At 45.8% G+C, this 16,476-nt stretch overlaps 1 protein-coding gene across 1 annotated transcript in view; it reads right to left on the bottom strand.

The window, feature by feature from the left end:
* VPS39 (VPS39 subunit of HOPS complex) overlaps nt 1-16,476 on the bottom strand; it is a 107,521-nt gene that overhangs the window by 46,025 nt on the left and 45,020 nt on the right. Inside the window, exons 10-13 of the mRNA XM_069730617.1 lie at nt 14,213-14,333; nt 12,607-12,736; nt 12,107-12,249; nt 3,960-4,103 (exon numbers count right to left, since the gene is read on the bottom strand). Of these exons, the coding sequence (XP_069586718.1) occupies nt 3,960-4,103; nt 12,107-12,249; nt 12,607-12,736; nt 14,213-14,333 (538 nt within the window). The remainder of the gene's footprint in view (nt 1-3,959; nt 4,104-12,106; nt 12,250-12,606; nt 12,737-14,212; nt 14,334-16,476) is intronic.

The following is a 16,476-nucleotide window of genomic DNA, read 5'->3' as shown; positions in this document are numbered from 1 at the left end:
GGATATTAAAATGCCAGGTTTTTGTCATGTAAAAACAATCATTTCAGACGTTTTTCCACCTTTATTGTCACACAATCTGTACAAATCCATTACTGAAATAATTTTGGGTAGACAAAGTTTCCAATATGTCAACTACTTAAAAAGGCGTTACCCACTACTTGGACAACCCCTTGAATGCCTATGCTTATACTCACAAGAGGCAATTAAATGCCATTGTCGTGCTGCAACCAATCAGCATCCACAGAAGGAGGATATTACTGGAACACAGTATGGGAGAGTAACAGTTGACTACCACATGGGTCAGTATTGGGCCCTCTATATATCAATAACCTTGTATGGGGCATTCATTCAGAGTAGAATTTAAATATTTGCAGGTGATGGAGAAAGAAAAAAGCCCACCAGCGCTGCTGAATAATGCGGTCTGTGCTGTATATGTCCAACAGAGGATGCGGAGTTCAGCTGGCAGAGTCAGCACAAATAGGAAAGTGAAAGGATTCCAAGCACATCCGTCCGTTAGCAAAAAAAAAATAAAATGTTAATTTATATTAATTTGGGGTAGATTAGAATACCAAAGAAATAACAAATAGGAGAAAGAAAAACTTTAAAACTGATGCGTTTCTGGCGGATAACCGCCCTTTGATTAAGTTTAAAAGTTTTTCTTTGGTATTTTAAAGGACCACTAGTAAAATGAATTACCGTAATATATAGATATAGATATAGATATAGATATAGATATATATATATATATATTTTATACCAACGGACAGACGTGTTTGGATTCCTTTCACTTACCTATTTGCAGGTGATACTAAACTTTACAATGTAAACACAGATACCTGTAGCGTCTCCATTTTTCGTGATCTGGAGTTGGGTGAGGGCTTATTTTTTTGACATTTTTAATGATACAATTTTAGTGCAGATATTTTCTTTTGATCGCCCATTATTGCATTTTAATGCAATGTTGCGGCAACCAAAAAACCACAATTATGGCAATTCGATTTTTTTTTCGCTACACCGTTAAGCGATCAGGTTAATCCTTTTTTTAATTGATAGATCGGGCGATCCTGAACGCTGTGATACCAAATGTGTGTATATTTGATTTTTTTTAATTGTTTTATTTTGAATGGGGCGAAAAGGGGGTGATTTAAACTTTTATTTTTCATTTTTAAAAACTTTTTTTTTTTTTTTTTTTTACTTTTGCCATGCTTCAATAGCCTAGGCTAGAAGCTGGCACAACTCGATCACCTCAGCTACATAGGAGCGATGCATAGATCGCTCCTATGTAGTAGATTTACTGCATTGCTATGAGCGCCGACCACAGCGCATAGCAATCAGGCATCAACAACCATGGAGGTCTTCAATAGACCTCTGGTTGTCATGCCAACGCATCGTTGACCCCCGATCACGGGACGGGGCTCAGCGATGCGCTCATTTCTGGCCCGATGGCCGGAAGCACTAGTTAAATGCAGCTGTCAGCGTTTGACTAGTGATCCACCCGCTGCTATTGCGGGCACATGTCAGCTGTAGAAAACAGGGCAAAGGGGTTAAATTTGTGGTTATTCAGTTTGGAAAAGAATAGACTTCGGAACGATAGGATTACAGTGTACAAATATAATGAAGGGACAGTATAGGGATCTGTAGATTTATCTTTTTACACCTAGGCCTGCCACAGTGACAAGAGAACATCAACATTTAGGCTATGTGCACACGTTCAGGATTTTTCGCGTTTTTTCAGCCGTTTTCCGCTGGAAAAACGCTTAAAAACCGCATACATAAGCATCCCATCATTTTTAATGCATTCTGCAATTTTTGTGCATCGCTGTAAAAAACGCAGCATGTTCATTAATTTTGTGGATTTTTCGCGTTTTTCCTGCTATTTAATGCATTGGGAAGCTCTGGAAAAAAACGCGAAAAAAAATGCATGCGGTTTTGTTCAGGAAAATTCTGCAGAAAATCCTGACGTGTACACATAGCCTTAGAGGAAAGAAGGTTTAGTCATTATGGACGCAAATTCTTTGCTGTACAAGCAGTGAGACTAAAACTCTCTATCGCATGTTGTAATGGTCCTTTTACTAATGCACAAGAAGGGCCGGGATGATCTTTTTAAGTATATAATATTACTGGTTAAGGGACTTTGATTGAGGGAACTTGTCTGATTGCCGAATGTGGAGTTTGGAAGGAATTATTCTTCTAATATGGGGTAATTCATGTCTGCCTCATGGAGTTTTTGTCATGCTAAATTGTAGGTTGACATGATGGACTTGAGTTTTCTTTAAACATTACAGCTATGAAAGGTTATAATAAATTATATTGATTTACAAGAGCTTTTTTAATTTTTTGGAGATTTTCACTGAGGCGCACTGCACTTGATATTGGAAGTGGAGATGTCTGATCATGCGCAGTGCGCCTCTATGAAGCTGGGACGCCTACACCCGGCTACTGAGCACCAATGATGCGAGGGGAAGAAGATGCGCGCATGCGCCAGGCAAGTATGGAGATGGCGATGCAATTGTAAGCAATTGTAAGTCATTATCATGCCCACACAGGCGTGATTACATGCTAAGTGGGCCGACCAGTTTGGGGACACTAACGCCCAACTGACTAGTCAAAGACCTCATTTACGTATCATAAATGGGCTTGAGATATAGTTTTTCTAAAGATCTGTTTATGGGTGTATTGTACTAAAGAGACTGTTAAGGTACCTTCACACTGAACGATATCGCTAGCGATCTGTGACGTTGCAGCGTCCTGGCTAGCGATATCGTTCAGTTTGACACGCAGCAGCGATCAGGATCCTGCTGTGATGTCTTTGGTCGCTGCAGAAAGTCTAGCACTTTATTTCGTCGCTGGACTCCCTGCAGACCTCGCTGAATCGGCGTGTGACGCCGATTCAGCGATGTCTTCACTGGTAACCAGGGTAAACATCGGGTTACTAAGCCCAGGGCCGCGCTTAGTAACCCGATGTTTACCCTGGTTACAATCGTAAAAGTAAAAAAAACAAACACTACATACTTACCTTCCGCTGTCTGTCCCCGGCGCTGTGCTTCTCTGCACTGGCTGTGAGCGCCGGCCAGCCGGAAAGCACAGCGGTGACGTCACCGCTCTGCTTTCCGGCCGCTGTGCTCACAGTCAGTGCAGGAAAGCACAGCGCCAAGGACAGACAGCGGAAGGTAAGTATGTAGTGTTTTTTTTTACTTTTACGATGGTAACCAGGGTAAACATCGGGTTACTAAGCGCGGCCCTGCGCTTAGTAACCCGATGTTTACCCTGGTTACCGGCATCGTTGGTCACTGGAGAGCTGTCTGTGTGACAGCTCTCCAGCGACCAAACAGCGACGCTGCAGCGATCGACATCGTTGTCGGTATCGCTGCAGCATCGCTGAGTGTGAAGGTACCTTTAGGCAGGTTGTTTAAATATGCAGACAACTGCTGCTTCCCTCATTTGCTTACTCATGCCAACAGAGCTATAATTCTGCTTTTCTGACATTGGCGTATAAGGGCACCAGGCCTCTTACACAACAGTGTACAGAGCAGGCACATGGTTTTCAGAGGGGAGAATTCAACCAAGGACCGGTGAACAGCTCCTTCACTCTACATCTTCCCAAACAGGGGTCCCACCATCACCAGTCACAAACAGGGGTACCACCGTCACCGGTCACAAGCAGGATTCCCACCATCTCCGGTCCCATCGTCACCTGTCCCAAACAGAGGTCCCACTGTCACCTGTCCCAGACAGAGGTTCCACCTTCCCCAGTCCCAAACAGGGGTCACATTTTCCAAAGTCCCTATTTAAAGAGCTTTCAGGCGGATGAGGAGAGCAATCAGACGGCAGCGTTCCATCAGTGGAGCCACTACAACTCTCAGTGATGCTAATAGGATTGGCATGAAGATGGTACATATTTAAATTTTATAAAATAATGCTGAAAAAAACCTCTATCACTTGTATTGAAAATAACTTACATGCAGGTAGCACTTTAGCAGAGTGGTGTCTATAATTTGCAGAAGCTTCTTTTTTGATTTGATGGTTGGGGTTCCTTCCATTAGTGGGGAGGTTGTAGAATGATGATCAGTGTCATTCAGCTTCTTAACCAGGTGACTCCTTTTCTGTCAGATTAAAAAGAAAAGTCCAGAAAAAAGTATTTAGATTTGTTTGAAACAGACAATACACATGAAAAACCTAGCTTTTGTTTCTTAAAGGGAACCTGTCCTCTGTAAAAACGCTATTAACCTGCAGATATGGGGTTAATCTGCAGGTCAAAATGGCTAACCTGTGCCTGGCGCCAGCACTTAGCCAAACACTGCAGGGAGAAAATCAACTTCGTTCTCCCTGGCAGTGTTCGTGTTTCAGTCACGGGGGCAGCACCGTTGCAGGTTCAGTGACTGCTCTGCGTATAGAGAGCAGCCGGTGTAACTGCGCTCCCAGCCCTGACTGACAGACGGCCCGAATACAGAGCGAGTGTCAGTCAGGGCTGGGAGTGCGATTACACAAGCCGCTCTGTATACTGGTACCAGTGCCAGTGCCCCCATGACTGAACACCGAATTCTGGCGGGGAGAATAAAGATCAATTTCTCTCCGCAGAGTTTGGCCAGGTGCAGGCAAGTAACGCTATTAATCTGTAGATTAACACCATATCCGCAGGTTTTTTACCTGTCATGTAAAAAAACGCTATTAACCTGAAGACACGCGTTTCAATTGCCCGCTAACAGCGTTCTGAATACAACCAGTGCCCATTAGAGGCCCGCTGCTGAGAGGAAATTAACTTCATTCCTCCTGGCAGACTTCAGATTTCAGTCATAGGGGCAACTTCAGTCACCGCTTAGTGCATCGAGAGCGGCAGCTGTAAGGCTGTGTGCACAAGTTGCTGATTTTTCGTGTTTTCTTCGCTATAAATACACTATAAAACTGCAAAAAAACAGCAGACATTATGCATCCCATCATTTAGAATGAATTTCGCAATTATTGTGCACATGATGCTTTTTTTTCCGTGAAAAAAACGCATCGCGGTAAAAAACGCAGCATGTTCATTAATTTTGTGGATTTTTTGCGGATTTCCCACTATGTAATGCATTGGGAAATGTCTGGAAAAATCCGCAAAAAAACGCACCAAAAACATGGTAAAAACGCGCAAAAAACACATGCAGATTTCTTGCAGAAAATTTCAGGTTTTTCTCAGGAAATTTCTGCAAGAAATCCTGAACGTGTGCACATAGCCTAACAGCATCCCCGATACTGACCAACTGCCTACTCAGCATTAGATCCAGCTGTCAGTCAGTGACACAACACAATGGGAATGCACCCTGTGTATCAGAAACAGAATCAGTCAGCAAAAAAACTGTTCAAACTAAGCACAGGCACTCAGCGCACCCCAGGAGTGGCCATACAGTTCAGTATTTAATCACCAACTTTGGAGTTTGGTAGAGGAGGTCAATGCTAAGGGGTTGTTATTCATGGGTCAGCCTAGGCCTCTTAGTTCCAGGGACTGGAATTCTTAATGCTTCAACATACCAAGACATTTTACACAATTCAATGCCTCCAACTCTGTGGGAATACTTTGGGGAAGGCTCTTTTCAGTTTACCAGGATTGTGAACCAAAGCACAAAGCAAAGTCTAAAAAGAAATGCTTGGCCGACTTTGGTGTGGAAGAATTTGACTGGCCCATAAAGAGCCCTAACCGCAACCTCGCAAATCATCTTTGTGGAGAACTAGAACAGAGACTGCAAGCCAGACCCAAACATCAGTGACTGACCTGAAAGAATTTTCTGGATAAATTATCAAGAATTCCTACAGACACCTTCAAAATCTTGTAGAAACTTTGAGGAGAGCAATTACCTCCAGATGTCAGCTACATCCGAATTAAGTGCGAGTGAGGTGGATCATTAGCGGATGCTGACTGGATTCAGGGGTAACATGATATAACCGTGTCAAGCAAGCCATGGGAGAGCTAGTGCCGACGTTGCTGAAATGGCGACGGAGACTAGCACAGGCTGTTATTTTACTTGGCGTATATAATAATTGAGAATCGGTTGTCTGTGGAGTGGACAACCCTTTAAAGAAGGTGTGGCGTGTAACCTTCTGCATGGGTCACATTTTAACCACTAATATCAATAATTTGTATGCATTTTGTATGAAAAACAGGGATTTTTGCGTACTCACCATAAAATCCTTTTCTCCAAGCCACTCATTGGGGGACACAGGACCAAGGGTGTTATACGGCTGCCACTAGGAGGCTGACACTAAGTAGATACAAAAAAGATTAGCTCCTCCTCTGCAGTATACACCACACATACTGGCTCCAATCGAACCAGTTTCATGAAAAAGCAGTAGATTAAAGAAACAAGAACAATAATAGAGTATACCAACGTCAAACCAAAGAACATACTTAAGCTAATAGGCCAAAAAGGGTGGGTTTCTGTGTCCCCCAATGAGTGACTCGGAGAAAAGAATTTTACGGTGAGTACACAAAAATCCCTGTTTCTCCTTCGCCACATTGGTGGACACAGGACCATGGAACGTCCCAAAGCAGTCCCTAGGTGGGGAAAAAAGACAGGACAAACCAAACCTCACACACCAGCTGCCTAGAGATGCATTACCGCCGCCTGCAAGATTCGTCTTCCAAGGCTCGCATCTGCTGAGGCCTGAGCGTGAATGTTGTAGTGCTTCGAGAAGGTGTGCAAACTGGACTAAGTTGCAGCCTTGCACACCTGTTCTGCCGACGCCTGGTGCTGAATGGCCCAGGAGGCCCCCACCGCACGAGTGGTGTGTGCCTTAATACCCGCTGGGATAGGCATGTTCCTGACACGGTAAGACTCGAATAGTCGAGCGGAACCACCTGGCTGTTGTGGATTTAGAAGCAGCGAGTCCCTTCCTGTGACCCTCAGAAAAGACGAATAAGACGTCTGTCTTACGGAAGGATGCGGTTCGTGAGACGTACCTTCTGAGAGCCCTCACCAGATCCAGGGTGGGAAGGGCTCTCCCGAAGCTGTGCACTGGAGTCGGGCAAAACGAAGGTAGGACAATGTCCTCGTTAAGGTGAAAAGAAGAGACCACCTTGGGCAAGAAAGTCGGAGACGGTCTGAGAACTACCTTGTCCTGGTGAAAGATTAGAAAAAGGAGCCTTACAGGACAGGGCAGTTAACTCCGATACCCGTCTGACAGCAACAAGAAAAGCCACCTTCCACAAAAGGTGTAGCGGTTCGAAGGAGGACCCCTGTAGAACATCCAAAACCAGACTAAGGTGCCATGGGTCCAAAAGCATCCTATAGGGGGGTACCAAATGAGACCCCCTGAATGAAAGTGTTCATCTGAACATTGGAAGCGATCTTACGCTGGAACAAGACAGATAAGGGGGAAATCTGACCCTTGAGAGAACTGAGCGCTAGGCCAGAGTTCGTGCAAGTATAAAAAAATTCTAGGATGGCCGGAATAGAGAAAGCGAGAGGGGAATGACCACGATCTCTGCACCATGCGAAAAAGGATTTCCAGGTACGGTGATGGATACGCATGGACGCAGGTTTCCGAGCGTTAATCATGGTAGAAACCACCTTTTGAGAGAAACCAGCTCCCTAAACGCAGGGCTCCTGAATTCTGGTGGAAAATCGGGTCCTGCGAGAGCAAATCTGGATGATCTGGAAGATGCCATTGAACGTCGGTGAGGAGCTGTACCTACTCTGCGTACCATGTCCGGTGCGGCCAGTCCGGAGCGACTAGGATGTCTGGAGCTCCTTCTGATTTGATCTTCCTGATGACTCTCGGAAGCAAAGGATGGGGAGAAACACATACGGGAGATGGAACTGACGCCACGGAAGGACTAGCGCATCTGATCTGCCCCTATGGCCTGTTGGTCCCTGGACCGAGCTATGAACTCTGGTACCTCGGCGTTGAGTTTTGACGCCATCAGGTTGACGTCTGGAGTCCCCCAGCGATGACAAATCTGCTGAAAGATATTCGGGTGAAGCGACCATTCCCACGAGGCAAGACCCTGGCGGCTGAGAAAGTCTGCCACCATGTTTTCCACACCCGGAATATGCACTGCTGAGATGACCGAGTGGCTTTTCTCGGCCCACCACAGAATGTGCCTCACCTCACACATTGCCGCCCTGCTGCGGGTGCCCCCTGATGGTTGATTTGTATTTGGATGGGGCGACCCAATAGGAGGTGACAAAACAGTCGCAGGGACAATTGAATCACACAGATCTCACGAGACATTTCTCCCTATCAATATTCTGGAGGAGACCAGCGCTCCTGGGCAGTGTGGTGTCGAAAGATAACTCCCCAGCCCAGAAAACTGGCATCGGTGGAGACCACCAGCTATTGGACCGGAAGGAAAGACTTCCCCTGGGTGAGGAATGACCGTAACGTCCACCACCTGAGCTCCTGCCTGACCCGCGGGGACAAACGGCAGTGTCAGTCGAGGGAGAAAGTTCTTCTCCCAGGCCGCCAGAAGCGCATACTGAAGAGGTCGAAGTTGTAACTGGGCGAACGGAATAACTTCCATTGCTGCTACCATCCTGCCCAGGACCCTCATGCAGAAACAGATGCAGAGAGGACCTGGACGACAAAGTGCCCGGGCTCCCTGTTGAAGGGCCAACACCTTATCTCAAGGGAGAGTCACCAACCCTCGGGAGGTGTCCAGGGTCATTCCTAAAAAGGAAATCTGACCAGCTAGAACCGGGGAGGATTTGTCCAAGTTTACCAGCCAGCCCAGACGAGAAAGTGTGTCCAAGGTAATGCGGAGGCACTCTGCGCAAGGTTGGAAAGACAGATTAGAAGATCATCCAAGTATGGTAAAATGACCACACCCCGAGAGTGGAGAATGGACATGACGACTGCCAGGACCTTCGTGAATACTCTGGGAGCAGTGGCTAGACTGAAGGGCAAGGCTGTAAACTGATAATGGTCCTTGCAGACGGCGAAGCGCAGGAACAGTTTGTGAAGGGGGAAAAAACAAAACAGGATATGCAGGTAAGCATCCCAGATGTCGATGGATCAAGGAACTCCCCCTTTTCCATTAAAGAGATGACAGAGTGGAGGGACACCATTCTGAAATGCCAGACTTTTACAAACTTGTTTACTAGCTTCAGGTAAGAATGGGCCTTACCGACCCGTCTTTTTTCAGGACCATGAATAAGTTCGAGTAGAACCGCGTTAACCTTTCATTTTCTGGGACTGGAACAATGACTCCGCTTTGGTATAGGGAGTCGATGGCTTGGTAGAAGGGCAATGCCTGTGCAGCTGTTTTGGGAGGACGAGAGGGGAAAAACCAGCCTGGAGGGTGGGAAGAAAATGCCATCTTGTAACCGGAAGACACCAGGTCCCTGAGCCATTCGTCGTGAACGACTGAGAACCAAGCATGGAGAAATAGGAGTAGACGGCCGCCTACTCTGTTGGTGTCGACCGGGGATGCCGCGCTTCATTGAGCAGAAAATCTATGGGACCTTCCCTTTCTTCCAGGAATGGTTGGACTTCGCAACTTGGGTGCCCCTGTCTCCACAGGATGAGCGCCCTGAGCCGAAAGAGATAACTGTATTGGACCAGGCAGAAGAGTTGTGAAAGGACCGGAAGCGAGTCTGTTGTTGCCGAAGAAATGGTCGCCTAATCCTCTGTTGGGGGAGGAATTTACTTTTCCCTCCCATGGCGTCTGGGATGAGCTGATCCAGCTTCTCTCCAAACAACCAACTGCTCTGGTAAGACAGAAGTTTTTTTTGTTTTTTTTTTAAAGCAGAATCCGCCCGCCATTCCCTGAGGCACAATGCCCATCTAATAGAAATGGCGTTTTCAGCTGCAAGAGCGGCCACAATTAGCTGCATCCAGGGAAGCGTGCACTACATAATCCCCGGCGAGGGAGATCTGGTATGCCAGCTCCGCCGCCTCCGGGGGAAGGTCACTATCCTGAATAATTCTGATTAACGTATCTGCACAAGAGACCATAGCCTTAGCTACCCACGTCGCAGCGAAAGAGGGAGAGAGAGCAGCGCATGAGGTTTCAAACACTGAACGGCCCAGATTTTCTATCTGAAGGTCTGTGGCATCTTCAATAGAAGAACCGTCTGGCAAGGATAGGAGGGTTTTGGTGGACAGACGCGATACCGGAGGATCAACCTGAGGAGATTCAGCCCATTCCTTCCGTAGATCAGAAGGAAATGGATATCTTGCTTCAAGCAGTTTCTGACCTGCGAAGCGTTTGTCTGTTCGCTCCCTATGCCTCCAGAAAATATCCTGAAATTCAGGATGGTTTGAGAAAATCTTATAAGAGCGTTTAGTCCTTTTGACTGATTTAGAATTAGAGGCCTCGTTAATATTCAGAGTCGGATTGACGGCTTCGATAAGGTTATCCTCTGTCGCCTGGTAATCCGAAGAATCCTGGTCAATTGGAATATCGGACTCGGACTCAGAGTCATGGTCACTACAACCCCTGGGTGAGGGAGTGAGGGGGACGGAGCTCCCAGATGCCGGGGCTTGAGAGGGCCCGGGAGACGAGCTATGGACCAGTTTCCTAGATGTTCGTGAAGTTTTTGATTGAGAACGGCCCTTGATGGTCGGTGGCTCCTGGGAGGTAGAGGTACCGTCTAAGACAGGCAAACAAATACCCCGACCCGTGGTGGGGTCTTGGAGGGACTCAATCGCTTTAGTCAGAGAAGCCATTGACTGACAGTGACAAAGCCCACTCAGGGGGGGCTAGGTACACTGGGTTCAGTGACAGCGGAGGGCTCCTGAGCGCATTCGGGATCACAGGTCTTGCAGTGCAGTGCAGTGGCGTACTTGGTCTCTGTTCTAAGGCAGACTGGCAGGAGGTGCAAGAGTAGAAAAACACTGTTTTGATAGCCCTTTTGGATGTTTTAGGGAGAGACATGGTGTACTCTATAATGTCCCTGGTGCTGCTGATATGCTCCAATAGGGAGGCTAAAGAATAGCAGAGCCAGCTGCAAACTGCAGAGAAAGAGATATATATTGGCACCGTTCAAGTCTTACCCTGGTCCTGTGGCCCCAAATGAGCGGTCCACTGTAGAGGGATAGGTAGGCAGGGAGCCAGTCTGTAAAAAAAGATCCTCTGTGCAAAATGCACATGCAGAGCGCGCCGGCGGGAAAAATGCGCGCTGAAGATCCAGGAAGTCTCATGGTACAGGGGAAGAAGGCGGAAAAAGCGCTGATATCCCCTGGATGCGGCCAGCGCGGGAAGATGGCCGCAGTGATTTTAAAAAGGGAAGGTTTTGTGGGAAGCGGGACACCATGGAGCAAGTGCTTCCCCGCTAGTGCCGGAGCCCTCCGCCATCTGTACTGCCACACCACGTCCGCGGACCGCACTTACCGAGGTGTGCGTCCTGGTCTGGAGACCGCCACAAAGCTGGACCCGTACTCTTCCTCCTGCCTTCAGGTCAGCTGCTTTATTGGACGGTGCAGGGAGTCCTCAATCCACCGTCTCTTTAACAGGAAGGTGGAGAGGGACCGTCTGCCCTCCATTCATTGCCACTGTTCAGGCAGTGGGGACTACACAGACACCATAAGAGCCTCTGTACATCCAAGGGGCTCAAATCCCCTAGGATGTGACAGGGCTGTTTATCAGGCAATATAAGCCTGGATGAAAAGGGGGATACATAGAGGTGACACTCTATGTGCCCTTCTGCGCAGGGGTGGGGAGAGCAGAGCCCTAAAGGGACCCGTCACCCCTAACATCTCAGGCATGTTGAAGAAAAAACATTGCAGGAAGGGATACGTGGAGGCGACACTCCACGTTCCCGCCTGTTGTAGGTTTGGGGAGAGCGGAGCCCTTAAGGGATCCGTCGCCCTTGTAATCCATGAAGTTTTAAAAAATTAAAAAATAAAAAGCTATAGATGTGGTCAGAGGATCAGACCACAAGTGCCACCTACTGACACCAAGCTTAAACTGTTTTGGTTGGAGCCAGTGAGTGGTGTATACTGCAGAGGAGGAACCAATCTTTTTTTGTATCTACTTAGTGTCAGCCTCCTAGTGGCAACCATATAACACCCATGGTCCTGTGTCCTCCAATGTGGCGAAAGAGAAATTAAGTATTGTGTACAAGATAGAGAATTAGTTCATTCTTTGCTAGTGAGGGTTCTGTAGTCTTTATTCTTATGGATTGATTCTCACCTGTGTCAAATAATCGATTAAGGCCAGATTGGCTTTTTCCAGTTCAGCTCCTGACAGCAAAGGTACTTGATTAGGGTACTGCAGCTGTTTCTTGTAGTCAGAGGGTAACAAATCTGGGTACATCCCAATAACATGAGTTGGATCTAAAAAATATGAAACCAAGTGACATGTTATTAAAGCTAGAGAAACACTGCCTCTATGACCACTGTTGGGCGCATTCTCGAGAAGTATATAGATATATGCCCGACATTCGTTTATCTGGAGTTATGTATTGATATTAGGACATCCAACCTGGAAAGAATACTATTTAGGTTTTTAGGCTGAGAAAATTCTCATTTCATAGGTGCCAAGTCTCAGCACACACAAGCGGAGTCTAAGAATTAATTTTAATTTTCCTGTTTTCATCTTTGGATTCAAAGTTTCTGAACTTTCACCCCAATAGCAATGATATTGTGATAAAAATAACCTACAGACAGAATATTTCAGAGAGAATGTCTTACCGGTACCCAGCTTGGCGAACACTTGCATGGACTCATCAAAACGTTTTTGGCAAAAAAGGTTGAAGGCATACAAGTTCTGAATGTGATGGATCTGCTGCAGCTTCTCACTGTCAGCATCATCTTTCATCCTCTGTCATACAAAATAAAATACAATTCAAAAAACTCTCAGGTTGAAACAGGATGATCGTAAAAAGTATTTTCATTGTAGGCAAGTTCTTAATTAAACACTGAAACTTTGCTCCAAGATGCTCTGCACATTTAACCTTGTCACTGGTCTTTGCTGCATCCTGTTTGATAGCCTTTCCGTGAAACAACTAGGTGAACCTCCGTCTTGCCAAGCAAACTAGGCTATGGTCCATCACTACAATTGGCAAGGAGGCTTCACAGTTTGGCATCCAGCATCATCATTGGCTAACAAAGTGGTTACAAACGAATAAAAAAGTAAAAACGTAAACAAAAAGTAGGGATTAGCGGGCCCCCAGGAGGAGTGTAAAAGAACACCAAATAAAACATGTTGGAAAAAATTTGGTATATCCTAACCAACCCCTGATAACAAAAAGGGATCTAAGTAGGCTCCAAACTTCACAAATATAAATTTAGCCAAGGTGAAAAATTCCCAAATTTATTATGTCCTACATGAAACACACAACTTGGCTGTGATTAAGATGAACAAAGACTCAACGCAAACTCCTGAGGAAGGCGATATGTTCCACCCAAAAGTCTAAAATGTATTTATTTAGTCTTGAAAAGAGATATGATTAACTTGTACAAGAACAAAAATTGGCCCACACAAAATATGTGGTCAAAAGCGGTTTAACAAAAAATCCTCTCAAAGACAAGAAAGGTTCACTCTCCAGAGGAGACGAGGATTCTTTACCATGAGAACTATTAGTTTGTGGAATAGTCTACCTCAGGAGGTCACATTGGAAACTGATGATGGTTTCAAAAAGGGCTTAGGGTACCGTCACACAGTGGCATTTTGATCGCTACGACAGCACGATTCGTGACGTTCCAGCGATATAGTTACGATCTCGCAGTGTCTGACACGCTCCTGCGATCAGGGACCCCGCTGAGAATCGTACGTCGTAGCAGATCGTTTGAAACTTTCTTTCGTCGTCTAGTGTCCCGCTGTGGCGGCATGATCGCATGGTGTAACAAAGGTGTGCACGATATTGTATACGATGTGCGCATAGTAACCAACGGCTTCTACATCGCACATACGTCATGAAATTATCGCTCCAGCGTCGTACATTGCAAAGTGTGACAGCAGTCTACGACGCTGGAGCGATATTGTTACGATGCTGGAGCGTCACGGATCGTGCCGTCGTAGCGATCAAAATGCCACTGTGTGACGGTACCCTTAGGACGCTTTTTTTTTTTTTTTTAGAAGAAAACATAAAAGTTATGTAAATGTATAAAGTTTTTTTTTTTTTAATGTTTGGTACAGTGGATCAACAATCGAAAACCAGGAGGAAAATAGTGGACCGGTCATGAATTGAGGTTGTACATGTATCTCTCCCATCACTTGGTTCAACTTGATGGACAAGTGTCTTTTTTTATTAACTATGTAACATACATTCACTCAGACTACAGTACGCAGACTTACCGCCAATTGTAAGGCAAGTTCAAACTGCTTGTCCTGAAGCAGTTGCTGTATTTGTGTTGCAATGGAGACAGGAACCAACCTCCAGACAAAGTGATTACTAGCTACATACACAATGTTAGAACTAAAAACAAATAAGAATAGAATATTATATACAGAGACTGAGAAAATGACAACTACAGAAAAGGTGCGGCTTTTTATCCTATAACAACGTACAATGGCATGTAAAGTTTGGGCACCCCGGTAAAAATTAAGGATCTCTAAAAGGCCTAAAGTTAAATATGACATTTCCTTTGTATATTAGGCAAACTATATACATATTTGCATAATTTAAATTTTAAAAATTACAAAAAGGAAGATGGTCTGAAACAAAAGTTTGGGCACCCTTGGAGATTTGTGTGCTCAGATAACTTTGACCAAGGTTTCAAACCTTAATTATAGCCTTATAGGGTTATGGCTTGTTCAGGTTCATCATTAGGAAAGGCCAGGTGATGCAAATTTCCCAGCTTTATAAAAACCCAGCCTCCTCTAACCTTGTGCCAAAAAACAGCAGCCATTGGTTCTTCTAAGCAGCTGACTAGCACATAAAATGGTGGAGGCCCACAAAGCAGTAGATGGCTATAAGAAGATTTCACAGCGCTTTTAAGTTGCTCTTTCTTCAGTTCAAAATGTAATTAAGAAAGTCTCAGTTACTTACCGGTAACAGGATTTTTTGGAGCCCATGGCAGCACCACGAGAGGACCTCCCATGGTTAATAGCAAAAAAAATACAATAATCCGAACACTAGATAGTTTCTCACACGTGAATACATACAAGTGGAAGACGTGCTCACCTACACATGAAGGGAGCGAATATAAGGGTGCTGTCATGGGCTCCGAAAAATCTTGTTACCGGTAAGTAACATACTTTATTCGATCCTTCATAACAGCCCCACGAGAGAATTACAGAGGTAAGATTTTAGGGAGGCACCACAGCCTGACGCACCCTTGAACTAAATGTGAGATCAGAAGAGGTACCCATATCAAGCCTATAATGCTTAGAAAAGTGGAAGGAGAAGACTATGTAGCTGCCTTACATACTGGTATCTGCTTGATCGAGACCTCCGATCTTTCTGCCCAGGAGGCTGCCATGGCCCATGTGGAGTGTGCCCTCAGACCTTCTGGCACTGCCTCGCTACTTGACGTATAAGCTAATGAAATGGCCTCCCTGATCCATGTAGCTAAAATGCTTCTTGACATTTTAAGACCCTTTCTAACCCCCTGGAAGCACACAAATAAGGATTATCCTTTTTCCAAGGATTAGTGACTGACATGCACTCTAAAAGGCACCTCCTGACATCTAGCGTATGGAGCTTCATTTCCTTCTGGTTCTTAGGATTGAGAATGAAGGAAGGAAGAACTATTTCCTGCAACCTATGGAATTTAGAAGCCACCTTTGGTAAGTAAGATGGATCTGACTTCAAGATAACTCGATTCTCCAAGAACTGGGTGTATGGTGGAAGTCTAGAAAGTGCCTGAATAACACTTAGTCTTCGGGCAGATGTCAATACAACTAGGAGGGCTACATTAAGGGAAAGCATCTTTATTGGGGCTGACTCGATGGGTTAAGACTGAGTTTCTGTCATTGCTGTGAGGACTAAGTTGAGGGCCAATGGCATTATTCGCTCTTTAAGGCTGGACCTAGATCTAGCCGATGCCTTAAACCTAGCTATCCAGTAATCCCCCGCTAGATCAGAGCTAAACAGGGCCCCTGAGCTGATACCTGGACGACTTTGAGAGAGTGCTGGTGGACAAGCGACAACATGGCGATAGGCGTCCACGCCCGTAAGACCTATGTCATCACTCTGCCCACGCCCCTTCATTGGCTGAAAAAAATGGCGCCAAGCGCGTCATACGAAACGCGACTTTGGCGCGAAAGTCGCGTACCGCATGGCCGACCCCACACAGGGATCGGGTCGGGTTTCATGAAACCCGACTTTGCCAAAAGTCGGCGACTTTTGAAAATGAACGATCCGTTTCGCTCAACCCTAGTCATGACACATGCAGCGCCGAACAGGTGATTATCGGGAGCGTTCCAGGTATTCAGGTTACCGAGGCAGCCATTTGGTAAGCACTATAGCTATTCGGATAAGCCCTTATCCGAAGCTATTTGATCATTAATAGTCATTAAGTAGGACATCCCATTGTGAGGCCCTCGTATGAAATTGAGCCCACCGGACTGCTGGGATGCAGGAGGCTAGTGGCCATAAAAGTGACATTGAGGAACTG

The sequence above is a fragment of the Ranitomeya imitator genome, chromosome 1, assembly GCF_032444005.1.
Source record: "Ranitomeya imitator isolate aRanImi1 chromosome 1, aRanImi1.pri, whole genome shotgun sequence".
Taxonomy (NCBI): Eukaryota; Metazoa; Chordata; class Amphibia; order Anura; family Dendrobatidae; genus Ranitomeya; species Ranitomeya imitator.
The sequence above is the reverse complement of the archived record's forward strand: the minus strand, read 5'-3'. Positions and strand labels throughout refer to the sequence as shown.